Source organism: Mus caroli, unplaced genomic scaffold, assembly GCF_978045245.1.
Source record: "Mus caroli unplaced genomic scaffold, Mus_caroli_1 scaffold_3, whole genome shotgun sequence".
NCBI lineage: Eukaryota > Metazoa > Chordata > Mammalia > Rodentia > Muridae > Mus > Mus caroli.
The window spans coordinates 125,630,676-125,652,874 of record NW_028227258.1 but is presented as its reverse complement, the minus strand read 5'-3'; the positions used below and the strand labels follow the sequence as shown (position 1 = coordinate 125,652,874).

At 45.0% G+C, this 22,199-nt stretch overlaps 1 protein-coding gene across 1 annotated transcript in view; it reads right to left on the bottom strand.

Moving 5' to 3' along the window:
• Anxa5 (annexin A5) overlaps positions 1–10,170 on the bottom strand; it is a 28,756-nt gene extending 18,586 nt beyond the window's left edge. The window contains exons 1-2 of the mRNA XM_021157385.2: positions 10,025–10,170; positions 9,882–9,912 (exon numbers count right to left, since the gene is read on the bottom strand). Of these exons, the coding sequence (XP_021013044.1) occupies positions 9,882–9,884 (3 nt within the window). The 5' untranslated portion in view covers positions 9,885–9,912; positions 10,025–10,170. The remainder of the gene's footprint in view (positions 1–9,881; positions 9,913–10,024) is intronic.
• Positions 10,171–22,199: the final 12,029 nt, after the last annotated feature.

Sequence of the window (22,199 nt, the reverse complement as noted above, 5' to 3'; positions counted from 1 at the left end):
CTTTAAAGGGAAATATTGATCTGATCTGTAAGTTATGAAGAAACTGCAGATAAAGCTAAACACCAGAAAGATTGATCAAAAGGTAGAAGTCATTTGTCTCAAAACGTACACCTGATCCTAGGGACTGGAGGAAACTGCTTGACAGGCGTAAGGCAGGAAAACATCTTAAAGATCACACTACTTGCTAGAAGAAATCACTTCCAGCCACACACCTCACAACTTTCTAGAGATTGAGACACAGTTGTGCTCCACTCCATACAGGGCTAGTAAGGCCACGTGGCAGGCAGCACTAGCAGATCAGACATGAGTCATACGCATGAGTAATGTGGACAGAACCCTAGTTAGGGCTCTGCCTGCCCCTTGCTACCCACACAAAATGCAATCTGATTCTGAGTGACTCATTGGGAAGCCTCCATTTCCTGAAATCCCCATACCCTGCCAAAATAAGCTTCATCCATATCAGGTTCTGGTCCCTCACGCAGCCCCAGCTTCTCCTCATGTAACGTCATCTCTCACCGACAATTCCCCACAAGAAAAATTTATGATACTTGCATGCACAACATCTGTTCACAACATAAAACTCACTTTTGAACTCTCATCCAGTCTTTTATGTGATAACTCTGTTGCCTGGAAAGGTGGGGTGACAGGAAAACAGAGTCCTGCACCCCCTCCCAGTAAAACAGGACGGTCTGATTGAATGAATAAACTAAAGGCCCACTAATCTTTCCTGTGATAAGGCGACCTACTGAAGAGGAGCAAGACATTCTTATCACTGAATTAAGATGATGCAAAGGCAAGCAAATCTCTGTGAGTCTGGGGCAAGCCCGGTCTACAGAGTGAGTTAGTTCTAGGACAGCCAGGGCTACACAGAGAAAGTCTGTCTTGGAAGGAAGGAAGGAAGGAAGGAAGGAAGGAAGGAAGGAAGGAAGGGAGGGAGGGAGGGAGGGAGGGAGGGAGGGAGAGGGAGAGGGAGAGGGAGAGGGAGAGGGAGAGGGAGAGAGAGAGAGAGAGAGAGAGAGAGAGAGAGAGAGAGAGAGAAAGACAAACAGGAAGGAAGGAAGGAAGGAAGGAAGGAAGGAAGGAAGGAAGGAAGGAAGGAAGGAAGGAAGGAAGAGCGAACGAGCTGGGCAGTGGTGGCGCACACCTTTAATCCCAGCACTTGGGAGGCAGAGGCAGACTGATTTCTGAGTTCGAGACCAGCCTGGTCTACAGAGCGAGTTCCAGGACAGCCAGGGCTACACACAGAAACCCTGTCTTGAAAAACCAAAGAGAGAGAGAGAGAGAGAGAGAGAGAGAGAGAGAGAGAGAGAGAGAGAGAGAGAGAGAGAGAGAGAGAGAGAGAGAGAGAGAGAGAGACTGAAAGAAAGAAGGAAAGAAGGAAAGAAGGAAAGAAAGAAAGGCAAAAGACATTGGATGGTCAAGAACAGCTAGCAAAGTGAGCCTGATACAATTGAGCATTACAAAAGGAAATAAACACTGGGAAAAGGTCAGACTCTTTACAGGACCCAGGGGTATGACACATCTAGGTCAGACACATGATCTCAGCCCTGACCCCAATCCTTCCCTGACCCTGTCCAAGCTAGAGTAATCAGAGAAAAAGGAGCCTTCACTGAGGAAATGACTCCATAAGGTCCAGCTGCAAGGCATTTTCTCAATTAGTGATCAATGGAGGAGGGCCTAACTCATGGTGGGTGGTGCCATCCCTGGGCTGGTGTCTAGAGTTCTATAAGAAAGCAGGCAAAACAAGCCAACAGAAGCAAGCCAGTAAGCAGCATCCTTCAATGGCCTCCACATCGGCTCCTGCCTCCAGGATGCTGGCCTGTTTGTGTTCCTTTCCTAACTTCCTTCAATAATCAGCATAGATATGGAAGTGTAAGCTAAATAAACCCTTTTCTCCCCAACTTGCTTCTTGGTCATGGTGTTTCATAAAAGCAATAGAAACCCTAAGACAATGACCTAAAATTCTCTTAGTCGGACTTTTGGGACAAGCCTATAATCCCAGCTACTAAGGAGTCTGAGACTGGAGGAACAAATGTTCAAGATAACAGAGTGACTTCCAAGGATTGCCCAGGCCACTTAGTGAGAACATGTTTCAAAAAACAACAAAGAAAATGGCTGCTGATACAGCTCAGTAGCAGGGCATTTGCCCTGTTCTGTCCCCAGTGCCAGGCTTTTTACTTTAAAGAAATCTTTGGTGTGTATTTCTTTGCTGCTGTATGTTTTGATTTTTACCTTCCCTGCCAGTGCAGCATGTCTTTCAATGGCAAACATTGGTAAATGAAAGAAACACAGTGTGCTCTTAGAAGCTGCCAGCAGTGAGGGAGGTGTCTCTGTTGCTGATGTGTGCAATAGCTTTAGCCCCCGAGAGTTCTCAAGGTAGGCGAGAACCTGCTGCTTCACCTAACTGTCCTGAGGGGCATTCTGCCAATACCACTGGAAAGCAGCCAACAAGTCCATTTGCAAGATGATCAGAAAACAACCAGGCTTCTTTATTTCCTTGTATATTTCAGAAGCACAAATCTAATGCCTATGACTTAAACTATGCTAAGGTAGAAACGTTTCACGCACTGTCTAGTTATAGACAGAGATAAATAATATAAAAACCAGCGGAGATGAGGGAGGACTTGGGGAGTGTGAGTGTAGCTTGCTGTTCAGTGGGAAGTGCAGCCTAAACACTTCAGAAATTCTGTATGTGAGTGTCTGACTGTGTGCATGCATGCATGTGCACCACACAAGTGCCTAGTGCCCACAGATGCCAATACAGGGCATCAGGCCCCTTAGAACTAGGGCTACCTACAGATGGTTATAAGCAGTTGTGGATGTTGGGGAAAACCTGGATCCTCAGCAAGAGCAAGTGCCCTTAACCATCTCTCCAGGCCCAGTAAAGCTTTTGTTTTGAATTGATGTGTATGCATGTGAACCTATGTGAGGCTACGTACACCAGGGTATGGGAACCCACAGAGGCCACAATTAGACATTTGATCCCCTGGAACTAGAGTTACAAGCAGTTGTGAATTGCCTCCCTAATGTGAGCACTAATTACCTTAATATTTGATAGAAACTCAAATTCAATAAATCCAGTTCTGTCTTCTCTGTCCAAACCTAAACTCAGCCATCCATCCATCCCGTCCTGCACCTGGCCCCTCATCAGACACCTCCTCAGTCACTTATCAAGGTGGTCCCCTTCTCCCATAGGTCCCTCCTATCTAGGTCCAGCTGTGCCCCACATGGTGACTAATGCCTGTATTCTTAGGACCTGGACGCTTATACAGGAGGATTGTTGTGAGCTCAAGGCAAGCCTGTGTCTGAGTGAGATCTTGTCTAAATAATAATAATAATAATAATAATAATAATAATAATAATAATGTCCTTGCCACTACCTAGTTTAATTCTGTGGTGGTGGTGAGGCACTCCCTGGGATTATTGGAACACCACGTTCCCAAGTGATCCAGTTTCCCTCCCAACTGCAACAAGGCTATCCCTCTTTTACAGCCCCCAGGAATGCAGCCACCATGCTAGTGCCAGAATACTCTGTCTTAAACACAAATCTGGTCCAGGCATACTCACCTTTAATGGCCCAAGAAGGGCTCTCCACCACCTAGAGAACAATTCCTATCACTGGGGTCTGGCTCTGCCTCTCTCCCGGGTATCCCTTTCCCAGACAGGGCACCTTTCACCTCCCTTACTACGGTCACTCTGGCAGTGCTACTAAAGTTCCATCCTGCCAAATTCTCTGACATGCCCTAAGCATTTGCATTTGTTCCCACTGTGGCTTCTTCCGATGCCTCCCCTCCTTTATTTTACACAAATAGTGCCACCAAAGCCACCTCAAATAAGATTAATTAATACCTATTTCCAAAATGTATCTCGAGTACTAGATAACACATTTGAAGGGTTTGGCAAAGCACCCATCCTGGCAACAAGTCTTAGTCACAGCTCCCATTATGCTATCCAGTCTGACAATACCCGGGATGGAGCGGGAAAGCAAATATCCAAATGGTCTACATGTACACACAAAGGGAAAGTAAAGGCAACGGAAGCAAGAGTCCCAAGAAACGAAGGCAACTGCACTATGCGTTCCTTCCAACCAATGGCTTACATGTTTGCATACTGGGTGACCTAGTAACAGAAAGAAAGGATGGATCCAAAACACATTTAAAGGAAAGACTTTAGGAACACCAATTCTAACTCAACTAATACACTTGTGCAATTTTAGAATAGTAGACAGTTATATAACTAAAGTGTTTCAGAAACGGATCTGCGATTAGAAATATATTTACTGTTTTGCACTCTGAAGTCATTAACAGAAGAAAGTCACAATCCGCACACCTCTAGGTCATTTAAGCACCAGAAGAGATCTTTCAAGGAGCTCAGGTAAACGATAAGGAAACCATGCCTTGCTGATGCCAGTGAAGGGTTCGGTGGCTTGCAGAGCAGCCAAGTTGCTTTCTCAGAAAACAAATGAAGCCAGAGTCAAGGGGATTGGGATCTATGCCACACTGAGCCAGGGCATCAGGCCATGGGCCACAGGCAACCTTGACCCAGAGGTAACCAACCTGAGATGGAAGTCAATGTCCACAGATTCCTTTGTAATGAACTCAGAGAAAATGAACTTGTTTACTCTGATCCTGCCAGCTCTGCAAGGGGCCTTGGTAAATTACTGCTATGAGCCCACAATTCTAAACCAACCCCCAAATCTTCCAACCAACTCTTAAACAGTTTAAATACATATCACAGAGGTAGCTGATACCCTTGGAGTTTCTACTGAACATTTATACAGCCCAGTTTTTGTCTTCATGACATTCCTACTCTAGTGAACATATTAACTCTTTAAGAACAGCAAAACCAGCTGAGTAGTGATGGTGCATGCCCTTCATCCCAGCATTTGGGAGGCAGAAGCAGGTGGATCTCTGTGAGTCTGAGGCCAGCCTGGTCAGGACAGCCAAGGCTACACAGAGAAACAGTCTCGAAAAGCAACCACCCCCAAAAGAAAAAAAGAACAACAAAACTAGTAAAATTAAATTCAGATTGCCCAAAATTAAATTCTTAAAATTTGATTACCTGAAAATGAAATCTTTGAACCGAATTAAAATTTATGAAATGGTTCATTTGTCTATGAGATACAGACAACTTTTTTTCCAAACCAAAGAAAACAGCCCATGAACCGTTAAGTATTTAAAGTAAATTGGAATGCTTATTAACTTGGCTGTGGCTAGACAGTGAAATGAAAAACTAACAGTGCTGTTCTATGGAGCTGTGAGTGAAATAAACCCTTCCCCCCCCCCCAAGTTGCTTACGTCATGGTGTTTCATCACGACACATAACCCTAACTAGGACTAGTTGTTACCAAGATGGTGGGCACTGCTCTGGCAGACCTGATCATGCTATTTTGGGGGAGAGCTATAGAACTTTGGGCTAGAAAAACAAACATTGAGTGTGCAAAGCTTGGCGAGTTCTTCTGGGGGAACTTGAGAGATAAGAAGGTTGAATGCAGTACAGACAATGAAAGCTGGGGTTTCAGAGGGAAGCAAACAGTCTACCAGACCATCTGAGTCAAGAATCTGTGGTTCTGATCAACTGTGGCTAAAGTCTCACTCGGCGGTGATTAGGAAGAGACCAGCATCACTGAGGGCAAATCATCTAGGAAGGTTTTGGGATTTTTTTTTCCGGGGTTAGTACACAGAAGCTGTGCTCCAGAGGTGGCCAAGATTGTATCTCATGCTGGTGGCTGAACCTGGTAATGTAAGTCACCCAAGTGGTACTGGTTTTAAGGCATGAAGGGGTCATGGAAAGAAGCTGAGGCTTGGTACTATGCCAGGGCTGGAGTCCTGAGAGAGATCAGGAAAGGCCACTGGTAAAGTATAGCCCAGTAACAGCAGAAGACCCCAACATTTTTGGAGATGCCTGTACAGTGGGAAGACCACCAAGAACAGCAGGAGCAGTGGAGTGGAGCTAGCCAGAGACTAGAAGACAAGCTGTGTATGCTGCAGAGGGCAAAGCTGGAAAAGTGACCCAAAGCCCTATGGAGGAGCCTAGGGCTTTGATCCTGACAGACAGCCCTAGTTTAACTCTCTGGGTCACACAACAAGACAAAAAAGAGAGACATGAATGTGGGGAAGGGACCTACAGCCAGGAGACAGGGGTGGAGGGGTGGGAGAGAGATATAAAAAAGGAATAAGAGTAATCAGAGTGTATCATATGCATTCATGAAATTGTCACAAAGAAATTTAATTATAAAAAACAAAATATGTAACTGAAACACACACACATATATATGTATGTATGTATGTATATATGTACGTATGTATATATGTATGTATGTATATATGTATATATATATCCAAGGTATCTACTTTTTTTTTGCTTTTGTTAGGTATTTTTTATTGTCATTTATTTATTTAACACCCCAACTACAGTTTCCCTTCCCTCTTCCTCCCCCTGCCCACTTGCTCCTCCTCCCTTTATCTTCAGCAAAGGGCAGGCCTCCCATGGTTACCAACCAGCCTCAGCATATCAAGTTGCAGTAAGACTAGATGTATCTTCTATTAAGGCTAGACAAAGCAGTCCAGTTAGGGAAAAGGGTCCCAAAGGCAGGCAACAGAGTCAGAGACAGCCCCTGCTCATACTGTTATGAGTCCCACATGAAGACCAAGCTACACAGCTCTTATATATGTACAGATGGCTTGGGGGTAAAGTTGGGGCATCTCTGAGACAAGCTAGAAATTTATGGCAAGGGAAACTCCTAGGAATCTATGAGGGTGACCCTAGCTAAGACTCCTAACAATGGGGAATATGGAGCCTGAACCACCCAAGTCCTATAATCAGGCAAAACTTCCAATGGAGGGATTGGGACACCCAGCCAGCCACAAACCCTTCAACACACAATTTTCCCTGCCTACAAGGTGTGCAGGGGTAAAGACAGAGTAGAAAATTTGAGGGAATGGTCAACCAATAACTGGCCCAACTTGAAATCCATGCCATGAGAGAGAACCCACCCCTGACACTGTCAATGCTACTCTGCTGTACTTGCAGTGGTCTCGCATAACTGTCCTCTGAGAGGCTTCACCCAGCAACTGATGGAAACAGATGCAGAGACCCACAGCAAACATTAGGTGGAACTTGGGGAATCCTGCAGAAGAAGGGGAGGAAAGATTGTAGGTACAAAGAGGGGTCAGGGACACTACAAGAAAACCCACAGAATCAGCTAACCTGGGCCCATGCAGGCGCACAGAGACTGAACCACCCAGACAGCATAGAGTTTGCATGGGACTGACCTAGGTCTTTCGTTTTTTCAAGACAGAGTTTCTCTGTGGTGTATCCCTGGCTGTCCTGGAACTTGCTCTGTAGACCAGGCTGGCCTCAAATTCACAGAGAGCCACCTGCCCCTCCTGAGTGCTGGGATTAAAGGAGTGTACCACCACCTAGTTCAACCAATTCTTTCTAGTTAAATTTTTAGCAAGATGGCCATACTCATATTCTACCTACACACCTGCCTCTGTGTTTTTGTACTTGTATAAATGGTGCAGTCCCAACATAAGTAAAAGTAAATTATTAATATAGGTACATAATCAAAGTTCATAAATATGAAGAATTGTTGTAGTGGAAAACTATTTCAATAAGCAAGAGACATTAATATTTAAACAATGCATTTTTAGTTGCTGAAGCACACACCTCTGAGGTAGAAATCTAATACCATCCTCTCCAGGTGTCATGGAATGCAAGCCTCTGGTTCCTACCCTTTGGGTCAACAAAAGTCCTTCCAACAAAAGAAACTGTGAAACCGAACATAAAGCTCCAGTTTTCCTAGACGACACCAGAATGCAGAGGACCGCAGAATGCAGCTATAGACAGGCATGGGGGTGCACACCTGTAATCCTAGCACTTGGGAAGTCAAGGCAGGAGGGTCAAAGTTCACAGTCATCCTCAAGGCCAGGCTGAACTCTTTGAGACCTGGTCCTCAAAACCACTAGGGAGAGGGAGAGATAGCACTTAGAAAATGTGGGTGGATGTACTGTATCACCAAAAGCAAGATACAAAACACTATCCTAATCTGAGATATTTTAAGGAAGTGGTTTACTTATGTGCTTTCCAAAGATTACTGACAAAGCTGCTGAAAAGCGCAGCATGCTACAGTGTTTCCAATACTACCTATAAAGAGTGGAGAGAGTGGAAAATAGTTGATTGAGAAGCTGCAAGCTGGCTGCGGGTGGCACGGTTGTCATTTCCGGGCTTGGGAGGCTGAGGCAAGGGGGTCTCACAGAAAGAGGAAGCCCACCCTTCCAAACCAACCTGGGTTGCACATCGGGACCTTGTCAAAGCCAAAACACTGGAGACGTCCCTGGGAAATTTACAAGCTATTTAAGAGTAAGCCAAAAAGGCAAGGATGGAGGGATTGTTCTGTGAGGCTCGCTAATCACCATGTCTATCACCACACGAACATATGAAGATAAACTCCTCAGAGGAGTAAAGCTAATCTCACAAAAGAAAAAAAAAATGCACTTTATTGCTGAAGAACCTAAATCCAAGGTCCCCTTGAGGTAATATGAGAGAACTATCTATTCATGTGCAAACCCAGAAGAATGGTAACACTGTACACTGTATAAACTCAATAGCGTTACCAAATCATCTTAATCCCTCCACGGACTCTTGGGAAGAGTCATGAAATCTTATCCAATGGTACTAAAGCAACCAGACTAGTTAACTGGTGAGAAAGGGAAGGAGGGAGGGAAGAAGGGAGGGAGGGAAGGAGGGAAGGAGGAAGGGAGAGAGGGAGGGAGGGAGGGAGGGAGGGAGGGAGGGAGGGGAAGAGAGAGATTGAGTGTGTGAGTGTGTGAGTGTGTTTTCAGGCACACTGAGTAGGCTGAAACACTTATTTAAAAGATTGTCCGGACTCTGAACAGGTCAGTCACATTGGCAAGATGAAATTAGTTTCATTCAGGGTGAAAGCTTTTTTGTTTTGTTTGTTGAGACAGCCTGTTAAAGCCAAGGCCCTTGATGACCAAAGATGACCTTTAAACTCCTGATCCTCCTGCCTCTACCTCCCAAGATGTGGGATTCCAGGTAAAACCACTTTGCCTCAGGGCGGAGTATTTTAGGTATGATAACTTCTTCACATGACCAGCTTTGAAAAATTACTACATAAGCTGGGCGGTGGTGGGGAAGGCTTTTAGTTCTAGCCCTCAGCAGAGGCAGTCTGTGAGTTCGAGGCCAGCCAAGGCAACACAGAGGAACCCTAGCTTGGAAAACAAAACAAAAACCAACTTTTCTTTGCTACAGTCTTGACAAATACTAAGAGATCTCCTAAAACAATGACAACAACAAAAACCTATTAGGTAATCAACTTCTGAAAGGATCCCAAGGCAAATTCAACTCAGAACTCGTTTTGCGAGTTCATTACTTTGGAAACCCAGCTTTTTGGTTCACTGACTTTAGCAGAAAAAGAGAAAGAAAAGGCGCAGTCGGTTCCTTTTAAATAAATTGCGCCTTGCGCTGGAAAAAGCTCCCCTGAAGCACCATGGAAATTGCCCACGCACACCCAGTATTCAAACACAGGAAACTGCGGGAAAAATAAAAAAAATAGGGGAAGCCAAAGGGCGTTCTCCTCACATGACCAAGAGAACTGTTCCTGCTCCGGATCTAATTTTGGCAACTCTGGATTTGGGGCGGCCTGATTCACACGCACCGGGGAGAAACACCGGTTGGTTCCGGACACTCCGGGACGAGGGAGTCAACAGGAGAGCGCACAAGGAGGGGGACACCCAAGAGGTTACAGAGAGGACACAGAGCGGGACACAGATGGGAAAGGCGAAAACCAAGAGACTGCGAAGGCAGCTGCCTTCAGAGAGGGTCCTGATCGCCCTGGTCGCGGTCACACGGCTTACCATGATGCTGTCGGTCAGGAGTGGGCTGGAGCTGCAGGGAGAGGGGAAAAGAGAGACACGGTCACTGGAGCTCTAGTCCCCTGACCCCAAAAGGGCCCTGAGCCCTTGGTGGAGGAGTCGCTCCCGGGACTACGGCCACTTACCAGACGGTAGAGCGCAGGCTGCGGGTGAGAGCAGGACCGATGCACACGCCGAGGGACAAGGCAGTACTCTTCACAGCTCCGTGCAACGGAAACGCCCTGGGCAGCCCAGCCTAGCCCGACCTGGCCCCGCCACGCCACGCCCCTTCCAAGATCACACACCCACCAGGGCCCCGCCCCCCAGAGACGCTGCACTATAAGTCCCGCCTTGTCCCAGGCAGCTGCCACATCCCTGGCTACGGTACTTTCCTCAGACAAGGCCACCCCCCTACCATGGCCACCTCCCTAATTAAGTCCGAGCCCGGGCCGCGCCCCCATCAGGACACGCCCTGCCACGTCCTAGCCTCTATGCTCCTGCGCCTGCGTGGGGCTTCACGCTCACTCTTGGCTGCACTGGAGGCGCTGCAGGCCCAGGGGTCTGGGTGTGTCTAGAAAGTTAGGGACTGTCAGCGGCAGCCCACAGCATCTTGCACGGCACTCTAAGCATAAGACAGTGAGGACCTTTTCCAGACTGCTTTACAAGTGTTTCCTGCTAGTGTTTGCCTCTGGATGTCGGTGTAGCTGATGGGCAGCTCTTTTAAGAGCTGTACCTGGCGGTGTCAAAGCCTCAGAGCGGAAACGGTTTCATTTCCAAACTCAGCCTGTAACTTCAAAGACCCCAAGTGCAAGGTGACTAAGGTGGAACTCCCCCGTCCCCCCGCCCCGCCCGCCCCCAGGCCTAAAGACGCTGCAAAAGGATCGCGGATGTTCTAGAAGGATCAGAATCAGGTTTTTGAGCAAGAAGAAGCTAACCGAGGGTGGAGGTTGGGGGAGCCTTGCCACATGCTGAGTCTGGCCCTGACAAGGTAGACTGATGGTTTTCTGGAAAAGTAGACAAACCCGCCGCTGGGAAGGGGAAGCCTGCCATTTTCCCTTGTGTACCCTTGTCCTATTGCTTTTCCTGTTCGTGCGCCCTGTGGAATCCCTTCTCTGGGGAACCTAGCCGCTCCCACAGCCTCAGACATTCCAGCACCTCTCCCAGGGAATTGTAATTTCCAGACTACTTTGGTTTTTGTTTTGTTTTGTTGCCTACACTAAGGGATCCTCCCACTTGACCCTTCAAGTACGGTTATGACTTCGATGCAACCATTTCCCTGCCTCCTCGCCCCCACATTCCTTTAAGGCCCACCTATCTCTCAGTCGCTCACACTTGTGTACTTTCTTTCTATTAGCATCTCCTTCAGTCTTTGACCTAAGTATTTTTTTTTTCTCACCCACATCTACTCAACTCCGTCTCCTCCTTCTCTGGAGTTAAGACTGCAGAAGTCTGTTTGACAGTGCTGTGGAAAACTGCCTTAAGGCTGGCAGTGACTAGTGATCTGCCCTGCAGCCAAGTAGTAATATAAATTATTAGACCCAGACCTTTGATCTTCCCCAGCAAATGTTGCTTTTACATCCTATTACAATTAGCTTATTCACTTGGACCCCAGCCCTCATTCTGGAGGAGCAAGCTGACTTTCCGTGTAGAAAGGCAGAGCTCATGCATGAGAGGGTAGAGGAACACTATTTCCCAAGGAAGCTTTTCAGAAGCCTTTCCTACTAGAGGGAAGGAAGCCTGACTGAATGCTACTGAGTGTTCTGAGCACCTAGGAGACATTCACAAAATGGCCTACCTTAATATTCTAAATATAGCACACACAGAAGCACTGAGGAGAGGGCACATAGTGAAAGAAAGCACGAGATGCTGTAACGTGGTTTCTTACAAGCAATAGAATTTTATTTCTCAGCTGTCTGGAAGCTGGAAAATTCAAGATCAAGGCTCTGCACATTCAGGGTCTGATGAGGGTCTGCTTCCTCAGAGAATCTCATCTCACTGAAACATCACATGGCACAAGATGCTCACTGGCCTCTGAAGCCTCCTTTATCAGGGCATTACTCCCAATCACAAAGTGGAATGTCCATAATTTAACGCTTCTTAAAGGCAATCCGATGACCTTGGAAGCTGGGCTTTCAACATATCAGTCTGGGAGTGATTCATCAGATGACATCTTCAGAACGGTGTCTGGAGCCACTATGCTAACAGCCTGTGGATGTGTTGTCCAAGAACTTAAAAGCAGAGACTCTGGAGATTCATAACATTAGATGCCCTTCCATTATTTTTATTCAAAACATTTGTATTTATCAAAAAATAAAAAAGCTAATCAACTTCCCAACAGGAGACTAGACTGTGGATCTTGGATAAATTATTACAATATGTCATAGGACTCTTTCAGAAAGAATGCTTTGGTCTTTAAAGGGCTAGCCAGGCCTAAGGGTGTAGGCCTATTGATGTAGCTGCTTAGGAATCTAAGTCAGGGAAATGAAAAAGTCAAAGCCAGTCTGGTCTACAGAGGGAGTTCAAAGCTAGCCTGGGGAATTTAGTGGGATTCTGTCTTAAATCCAAAGTAAAGTTAGGAAGGGGAATGTAGCTCTGGGGCCCAGTGCTTTTCTACTGTGCACACAACCCTAGATTTGGTCCACAGTGCTGCAATAAACAAACAAATAAATAAGCAATGAAAATGTGTAAGAGGATCTCCAAAATACACTTAGGAAAGGACAGATATCCTGTGTCTCATTTGCTGCTGGGCCTTGAACCCCTCCCACAGTACAGGCCTTTGAGGAGTTCACACTAGTGTGGCTGTGAATAAAATGACCTAATGGCTCACAGCTTTAGGGATTCTGCTCCATGGTTGCTTGGCCCACACTCCTGGACAGACTATCATGTTGGCAGGAGTATGTGGTGAAAGAACTTATTCACCTCATTGATGGACAGGGCAGAATGGGGAAGAAGACCATATCTAATCTTCAAGGTTGCACCCAGTGAGGCCCCCACCCCATCAAATTTCTGTAATCTCCCCAAAATGGCACCACCAGCTGAGAACTATTAAACATAGAAGCCTATGGGAAACATTTCATATTTAAAGCATATGAATACATCGGTGCATGAGTGCAGTGTAAAATGGGTTTATTGCTTTTCAACAAAGGCTACAAATTCCTAGTATTCAGAATTATTAAGAGATATCAAAATAAACTTTGAGAGAACTTTCCTAGACGGATGGATGTATTCTCAGACAGTGTCTGAATCTGTAGAAGGCCATTCGTGATTAAAACCATGTCTTATGATCGTATTAGTATACAACCGTGGATGGTGATTTGATTGTTCCCTTGTTTGGGGTGCTGGCTGGAATTACAGGAGCTGCCTTCTTCAATTCTTGAAATAACAGAATCATTGACTTCAATTCCTCGTGCCTCTTTCTCCTTCCAAAAACTGTGGCCACCGAACCCAACCCTCATTTCTCATGCTGATGATTCAGTCCCTACGCATCCCACTCAAAAATGAAAATACATCTCTCTAAATCCATTCACAGCTCTGGAGCTGTGAGCCTAGCTACCGGCTACCAACACACCATCGCCCCACACACTCCACCTCATTCCAGCCTCCAGTCCTCCTTAACATTTGCATCTTTCACTCTCTTCATTCATCCATGAATGTATTTTATGCTTTGCCTTTGACACTGAGAGCACAGGGGGTGGGAGGAAAGGTACACCAAATCTGTCTAGCTAGCACCCAGCCTGGCAGGTTAAGAGAGCTGCTGGGTAGTGAGGGAATCAGTCAGGGAAAGCTCCGCATGGCAGTAAGAAGGTCTATGTGTCAGCTTAGCTGGGCTACAGGGTACCGTCTGGCTAGATGTTGCCTCTATGTTATGTCTATGAAGGCATTTCTGAAATAGCCTATCATTGGATTGGTAAACTGTGTAAAACAGACGCCTCCCTTGTAGGCCTAACCCCCTTTGCTAAGGACTTAAATAGAACAAAAGGCCAGGAGGAACTGGTTCGTTTCTGCCATACTGCTGGATGGTGGTCTTCCTCCCATTGTGCTTCAGGTTCAGGCTTTCAGACTGGAATGAGGATTTACTCATAATTCTCCTCTGTGCTCTCCCACCAGCCTCTCGACCTCCTGCATACACATGGCAGATGGTACAACCCTTTGCTTCTCCAGCCACATGAGCAATTTCTTATCAGTCTCTGTGTATGTATGTGACATATGTATTTCATTGGTCTTGTTTTTCAAAGTAATACAAAAGGGGGAACAATTTCTGATACTAGTTAATTTGGGGTGGGGAGAGGGTGTTCCATTCACAATAAGCAATTCTCCAACTCTTCAGATACTAATTGTATAAACTCCAATTGAATTTTGACTCTACCTGGGGAAAAGGTCTACCTGATAGACTATGGGTTTAGTCCCATAAGACTATCTTCATTTCAGACACCCATTGTGAGTCCTGGGTTGAAAAAGAAAAAAATAGATTTAAAAGGAAAAAAGGAGATTTACTTTATGTTGATTCCATGTATCATGTATATATACCATGTGCATGTCGGGTGCCAAAGGGGGTTAGAAGAGGATGTCAGATCCCCTAAGAACTAGAGTTACAGATGGTTGGGTTGCCCTATGGGTGCTAAGAATCAAGCCAGAGCCTCTGCAGAAGCAGCAAGTGCTGAGCCAAATTCCTAGCCCCCCTCATCCAACAATTTTGAACAATGGCTAAATATCAGGTTTCCTACAGCCTCTTCCTCAGGTTTCATATAAAATTGAATGGTGAGTCACAAGACTCAGTAAGAGATTTACGTCTACTTATCAATTCATTATAAAAGCTATTATAAAAGCTATTACAAAAGATACAGTGGAAAGGAGATATGGGGCAGGCACTGAGACCTCAGCCCCACCCTGCTTGTGTGCTGGCAGCCTATAACAAGGAGTGAGGCTGCAGGGGCAGCCATTCTGGTGTTTCTTTCCACTAGAGAAACATACCATACATGTATGAGCAAGATGTGTGTGTTGCACCATCCACTGAAAGAGGGGCCTTTAGAGTCAACATTTAGGACGGGCAGTTAGAGGCTTAACCTTGCCCTGCTGCTCCTGGTGCCTCAAGGAGACACCTGGCTCCCATGAAGGACTCCCCCACCACCACCACCACCACCACCACCACCTCAAGGAGCCCCTTAGCTGGGTAATCTTATCTCAGCACTTTGATTGCACCACATGGAAAGCCCTAAGTGTCATACAATCCAGCAAGCCTGTTCCAGATTCCTGACCTAACAGTCATAGTGAGATCCTGTGGCCTTGAGGGTAAGCTATTACAAAGGCATAATTAATGTCCAAACAGTCTGTGTTGGAGGTCAACGTGACTGAAATTCCAGGGCCACCTTCCAAGGTCATAATAGTCATGGATTTTAAATAATGTCTGTGACCTATCTTTATTTTCCCCACTTCTTCACTTTCAGATATGGTTTAAAGTATTGTGATGAAGAACAGTTCCAATAGGTTACCTAGGGGAACAGCTTGAATGGGTTATACAGGGAACAGAGGATTATCTGGGGGTAGTTTGAATGGGCTATATAGGAACAGCTTGCGTGGGTTATCTGGAGAACAGCCTCAGTGAGCTATCTGGGGAACAGCTTGAGTGGGTTATCTGGGGATAGCCTGAGTGGGTTATCCAAGGAACAGCTTGAGTGGGTTATCTGGGGATAGCTTGAGCCGGTTGTCTGATCAGTGTCTGATAGAATGATATGCAAAGAACAGTTCCAAATTTCTTTCACGGCTTACATGGCTTTAAAGACTCTGGAAAGGAAACAGACAGTCTCTTCATCTGAGCTCCCACCTTTCTAGAAAACCCATGTGCATCCTACCAAAGTCCCTAGGAAACCAATCAAGAAATCTGAGTCGCATTTTTATAATCTGTCAAGGCCCTGGTTTTGATCTTCTGCACTGGAAGAAGGTAGGGTGAGTGGGAGAATACTATGTAGTTCATTCTTACTCAGTAGGAAGAAAGAAAAAAACAAAGAAACAAAGGAAGGAAGAAAAAAACTGTTGAACAAAAGGAATGAGACTTAGGAGGGACTAATCTATTGTTTCCATCTAGATGAAGTTTAGTAACAAGTCAGAAGGGCTGCTTATTTTAGGGGAGGAATTTATTAGTTGACTAAAAGCACAAGAGAGAACAGTTTCTGAAGTGATGCGAGGTTTATGGATTTAAATATAGTCACAAAAAAAAGAATGTTTTCAGCATTTACTAGCAAATAAACATAAGGTTCCTATTTCAATATATGTGTATAAAAATGCTTTTAAAATGTAGGTTTCAGAACACCCAAGTAAAGCAAAGCCGGTGTTTCCAAGGACTTTCAGAATCTGCCCTTGAGAAGGGGAAGCCCCTGGCGCCTTGGCTGGGATACATTCTTTTCTCCTCCCTTTTCTCTTGGCAAAGAAAACAGTAGGCTGCAGAAGAAAGGGTCCTCCAGGGTATAAAAGGCCCAGCACTCCATGCGTTGTGGGCGGGTTTGCTGGCCACAAATGACTCATCATCCAGGAATCCCAAGAGGCCACCTGAGGAGGACTTCAGCTCAGAAGGGAAATGAAGAGGGAAAACATGCTAACAAAGCCCTCCCAGTTTTAGTCTGAGGCTTCTCTAGGGACGCCTGTGCTGCAGCTCTAACAGACAAGGATGGCTATGTTGGCAAGAGAGGAGCCCTGTGGAGCCTGTGAAAGCCAATGTGGTGTCCTAGTTCAAGGAGGCTGCAAGCCAGCTGGCTCACAGGTCACGAGCCTGCCTTGAGGCATTCCTAATCAAGGTAAAGGCCTCTCTGTGGTCCCCTGGGTCTGTCCAGGGCACGCTTTATCATTGTATTTTATGTCCAGAAAGTAAAACTACAGAATCCATTGCTATGCTCATTTGTATATAACATATTCACAATTATGAATCTAATAAAAAGCAACATACAGCATTGTTTGGCATGTTTAAGTTTGATATAACTATTATTATACATGCTTTTAAACAATTTTTGTACTCTACATTGTGTTTCAACATATGAATGAAGACAATGTGGGCATAGATGCACATGATTAAAAAAAATGAAAACATCTGACTTCATAAAGATTTTAAGTTCTGAATGTCAAACCAGTCTATAACTCAAGTTAAAGAACTTAAGCTGCAAGATGTCATTTCTTTTCAACATCTAGTATGCCACAAAATAGTTATAATTATATAAACTGTTTATTAGCACATGTTTGTGTATATGATGGGGGATTACAGGCTCTGGCTGTCATGTAGAGGTTTCAGAGGAACTTCGGGGAGTCAGTTTGCCCCACTTCTACATGGGTTTAAGGGATGGAACTCAGGCTGTTGAGCTTTCCCTGCAAGTGCCTTACCCACTGAGCCACCTTGCCAGCCCTGCAATTTAAAAGTCAAAAATGTTTGCTGCCTTTATAGTTAAAAAGCCTTTTGCCTTACTAGAGCCTGCTAACTTCTGTCCTCTGGAAGTATATTTTCTGACGCTCCCCCGGCCCCCATTTTTCCCTTCTAGAATTAATTTCTATTTAGCTACTCTAATTATACAGAATTTTAAAAAGAATAATAGCTAATGACCCTACACACCAGTTAATGATCTAGTGATCTCCCCATGCATTCCAATCGTTACAAATCCTGGTTGGAACACTAGCCAGTGCTTACATAACCATGGTAAATAAATGTACGTCAGAAAGGAGTCCATTGAGCAAGCTGATTCTACTTGCCCGCTGTTTCCCCATTGTCCTTAATGCCTTCATCTGTGTCTGCAACTCTCTTATCTTTAAATTCCTAGAGGAATTCCTTTCAGACTTTCAAACTCACAACAGTGCGGGAATCTTCCCTTGGAGACATCTTTCCAGCTGTCCAGTGGAGTGGTCTGTCCCGGCCAGTCCCTCCCCAGCAGAGAGTTCCAAATCCAGCAGCCCCCTTGGGTCATGCACCCTGGAATGACTGACTGCCTACTCAGATGCTCTTGGACCCTACTTCATCTTTTTCCTGGCTCACTTGCTGACTTTATGGATCCCGTAGTCCAGTATTTTTCCTGATAAAGACTGGAAAGGGGTGGTAAACTTTTAATAACTTGCATATCTGAACCTACCTGGTTGCTGACGAGGGACCGTGGCTTGGGAAGGCCTCTAGACTTGACGTCATTTTCCAGAAGCCACTCTGGCTCTTGCTCTTTTTAATCTCTGGGGCTCTGTAGCATCTTTTCACATAGTACTCAGGAACAACTTTTCAAATAGCTCCCTGAAAATATCTCACCCCATTCCCCCATTCATATATATATACATATATATATATATGAATTCTGTTCCTGGAATGCCTCTTATTAGTGTTGGGCTTCATGAATTCTAATATTTCTCTTTCTATTTCTTAAATTTTTATCGTCTTTCTGGACAACTTCCTAAATTTCACCCTCCAAACTTCTGAAATATTCTATTACATTTAGTGTCAGAAAGCTATACTAGAGTCTCTGAACAGTTTTATACCACCCATTACCCCAGGCACGTCGCTTCTTACCCACATGAAGACAGTAAGAACTATAGGGATATGTGCTTGTAAGATTCCTTCCTCTCCCCAGATAGAGCTGTCCCTTGTGAGACTATGCCGGGGCCTAGCAAATACAGAAGTGGATGCTCACAGTCAGCTATTGGATGGATCACAGGGCTCCCAATGGAGGAGCTAGAGAAAGTACCCAAGGAGCTAAAGGGATCTGCAACCCTATAGGTGGAACAACATTATGAACTAACAAGTACCCCGGAGTTCTTGACTCTAGCTGCATATGTATCAAAAGATGGCCTAGTCGGCCATCACTGGAAAGAGAGGCCCATTGGACACACAAACTTTATATGCCCCAGTACAGGGGAACACCAGGGCCAAAAAAATGGGAATGGGTGGGTAGGGAAGTGGGGGGAGCGTATGGGGGACTTTTGGGATAGCATTGGAAATGTAATTGAGGAAAATACGTAATAAAAAAATATTAAAAATTTTTAAAAAAAGATTCCTTCCTCTCTGAGTTCAGCTGCTGCTTCTGTGTATCTATTTTGTTTGTTTATATCCATCAAGATATATGTTCGGCTTGAATGTCTGATGATTCACATTAAAAAAAAAAAAAAGCTCTCCTTGGTAATACCTGCCTTCAGTGTCAGCTCTAAAGAGAAAGGTGAAGTTTGAGAACAGCCTAAGCCTCGTAGCAAGACCCTGTCTCCAAAGAAACAAACAAACAAACAAACAAACAAACGGTAGAAAAGAGGTTGAAACACACCCCCGAGAGTGAGCTGGGCAGTTTAACTGTGTTAGATTCTTCTGGGTTTGCTCCCAGCCAACTACCCCAGTAAAAGTTTGGGTGCCAACTCGCTTCATTCACAGATGTGCAGTAAATCCTCTTATTCAACCTTTATTCTGATGTCTCTAAAATATTTCTGAATTTCCTTGTTTCAGACCACCAGCCTTCCTGATTCCAACTGAGTTTTCTACTCGCTCTGCCTCCTAACATTGGTTTTAAAGCTAACCCAGCTCATTTCCAGAATTCCACAGCCACATATGCTTCACGCCTATTTTTATGACTGCGTGCCTTGTTAGCTCTATAAAATCACTTCGCTGTCACTTTTTATAATCTTGGAAGGGATAGTGATGAACATGTATTCATGCTGCCATTTTTAACCTTAAAGTCATCCCTTTTCTCACCCATATTTCTTGTTAAATCAGGGGTAGGCTGAGGTGAGGCCTCTAACCAACTCAGTATTAGGGTCTACTGTAAACCCTAACACAGAGTAGGAGCTCGCTGAGCACATGAGGACCTGCATCCAGTTCAGTGGTATTTATTGAACACTCACCAAGTTTCTCCAAAGCGTCACCCATCTCCCATTTCATCTGCTTGACTATTCCTCTAGAGAACACGCAGGGCTATTCCTAGTTTGATATTCAAAAGCTTACATCTTTAGTAAAACTAAAATGCAATGTAAAATACTGGGTCAAATATGGTGATACTGTTGTTACCTCATTTCTCTAAATGCAGAAGATGGCCTGAAAGACAGGCTACACTTCTCTCCCCAGAGACAGTGAAGCCCAATGGGGAAAAAGTCATTAGCTAGTGTGTGTAGACAACTGGGAGCATTTTATAGCTGGAGAGAGACCCAGGGCCATGTGTGCACAGGGTTTACATGTCTGCTAGGCCACATGCAGTTTCTTCTCTTTAGACTGGAACAGGAGCAGGGCAAGCCCTTCACCCTTCATGAATGAAGTGTTCAGAGGAAGGCAGAACTCTAAAGGGAACATGGGTTATGAGCAGACAGGAAGCACCCACTTGGGGGTACATCTTGAGTGGATGATTCCCCCACCCCAACCTTGATGCTTTGGCAATTCATAAGCTTCTTGCTGCTAATACACAACCCCAAGAAAACCCCAAATTTCCTGAGGTTAAGTTTTATCACCCAAAGTAAAATAGAAACTTAGAATTAAAATGTTTAGTTATAAACATGTTTCCCCAATCTCTTGATCAGCTCTTTTATTTTACTTTATTCTTTTGTTTTGAGACAGGGTTCTCTGGCTAGCCTGGAATTCACTGTGTAGACCAGGCTAGACTCAAATTCTCAAACTAATGGTGATCCTTTTGCCTCTCTCTAGTGCCTAATTTCAGGTGTGTGCTATCATCCCCAGCCTCGGTCTCATATTCACTATCCAATCTGGGGATTCTGATCACCTAATAGCCATTTTAGAATCCACAGATATATGGCTGACAAGATGGCTTAGCAGGTAAAGGTGCTTACTAGCCACCTTGACGACCTGAGTTTTATCCCTGGGACCCACATGGGAAGAAGGAAAGAACTAACTCCCACATCTTGTCATCTGGCCTCCATTCTTGGTTGACATGGCATGTGAACATACACACAGAGAAAGGAGAGACAGACAAACAGACAGAGAGACAGAGAAAAATAAAAATAAATATGATAAAATTTTAACTTCATAAAAAGTCACAGAATACTATTTTAGTGGCCAGTAGCCGAGTATGTTAATATACCAACATGCTAATTTAAGGCAAGTCATCTTTAAAATTAAACACACAATGAGACATATAGATTCCTCATCCAAAGTTTATAGTGGATTATTATTAATCTCTTGGGTTGGTTGGTTTGACTTGCTGTTTCTTGAGACAAGATCTTATGAAGTTCAGGCTGCCCTTAAACTCCTGATCTCTCTGCCTTCGCCTCCTCAGCGTGGCTGCAGCCACAGTCACCATGTTCATGCTGTTATCAATAGAAAGAAATACAGAATAAAAGAGAAATCATCTGCTATGAATGTATGTCAGAAACCCCTTCAGCTGAGATGAAGGTTAGGGTCAGAGACGTGCAGGGGCTGCTGGGAAGGCTGGCTAAGGTCGCAGATCAGGATCACTCAGAAGCTTGGAAGGGTTGCTGAGACACTGGGTGTTGGGCAAGATGACCCCAGAGAAGGAGGCACCCTGGAGAAGCCTGTTTTGAAACTGGCTTTTCCTTTGGACAGCTGCTCACTCTGAGCACTGGAGCAGAGGTCAGGAGGCCAGGCAACGACCAGAGGAGAGCCACTAACGGCGAGGAGACTGCAGAATTTTGGCCTTTGGGGTCCTAACAAGAAGGTGTAGAGCTCAGACCGGACTGGTTTTCTACCAAACTATTTACCAAATTCTGGAGCTTCATGAAAAATCAAGCAGAAAGCTTCTCTGATAATGAGCATGCAGGTTTATATTTTTCAAAACCTACTGTAATAAGTGTACTTAAATGGTTTAACCTCCCATCTAGCCCACCACCCACCAGAGGTAGTGCAAAGGAAAGGTTAATGAGGCAAAGGAAGATGTGGACCTGTTTAGAAATAGTTTGGGGGAGTGAATCCAATCTGCACTGTCAGGATAGCAGCAGTTCAGCTCACAGGAACCCGCAGTGATAGGCAAATCCACTGACAAACGTTCATGAATTAGCAAGGGTGGTGTGCTACGGAAGAAACCACGAGGCTCTGCCAATCAGCCCGAGTCTACAGAATCGTCAAGAAGCTGCCAAACACCACCAGAAGTTCTTTGGTGCATTTCTCTCTCTCCAAAATTCATGACAAATGATGATCAGCAAAGAATGACAAGGGGGACCGATACCACACAGTGTCTGTTGGGTTATAGTTATACTCTGTTCTCCCAAACAAGCATCCGTTCTAGCAAAGCATCGCGTGCCCTTTTTCCAGGCGGCTTCCAGAAAAACGTCACGTGTCTGTTCTCAGCAAAGCATCCTCCCATGAGTCTGCTTCAGCAAAAATATCCTCTCATAAGACAGTTTTCGGAAAAACATATGACA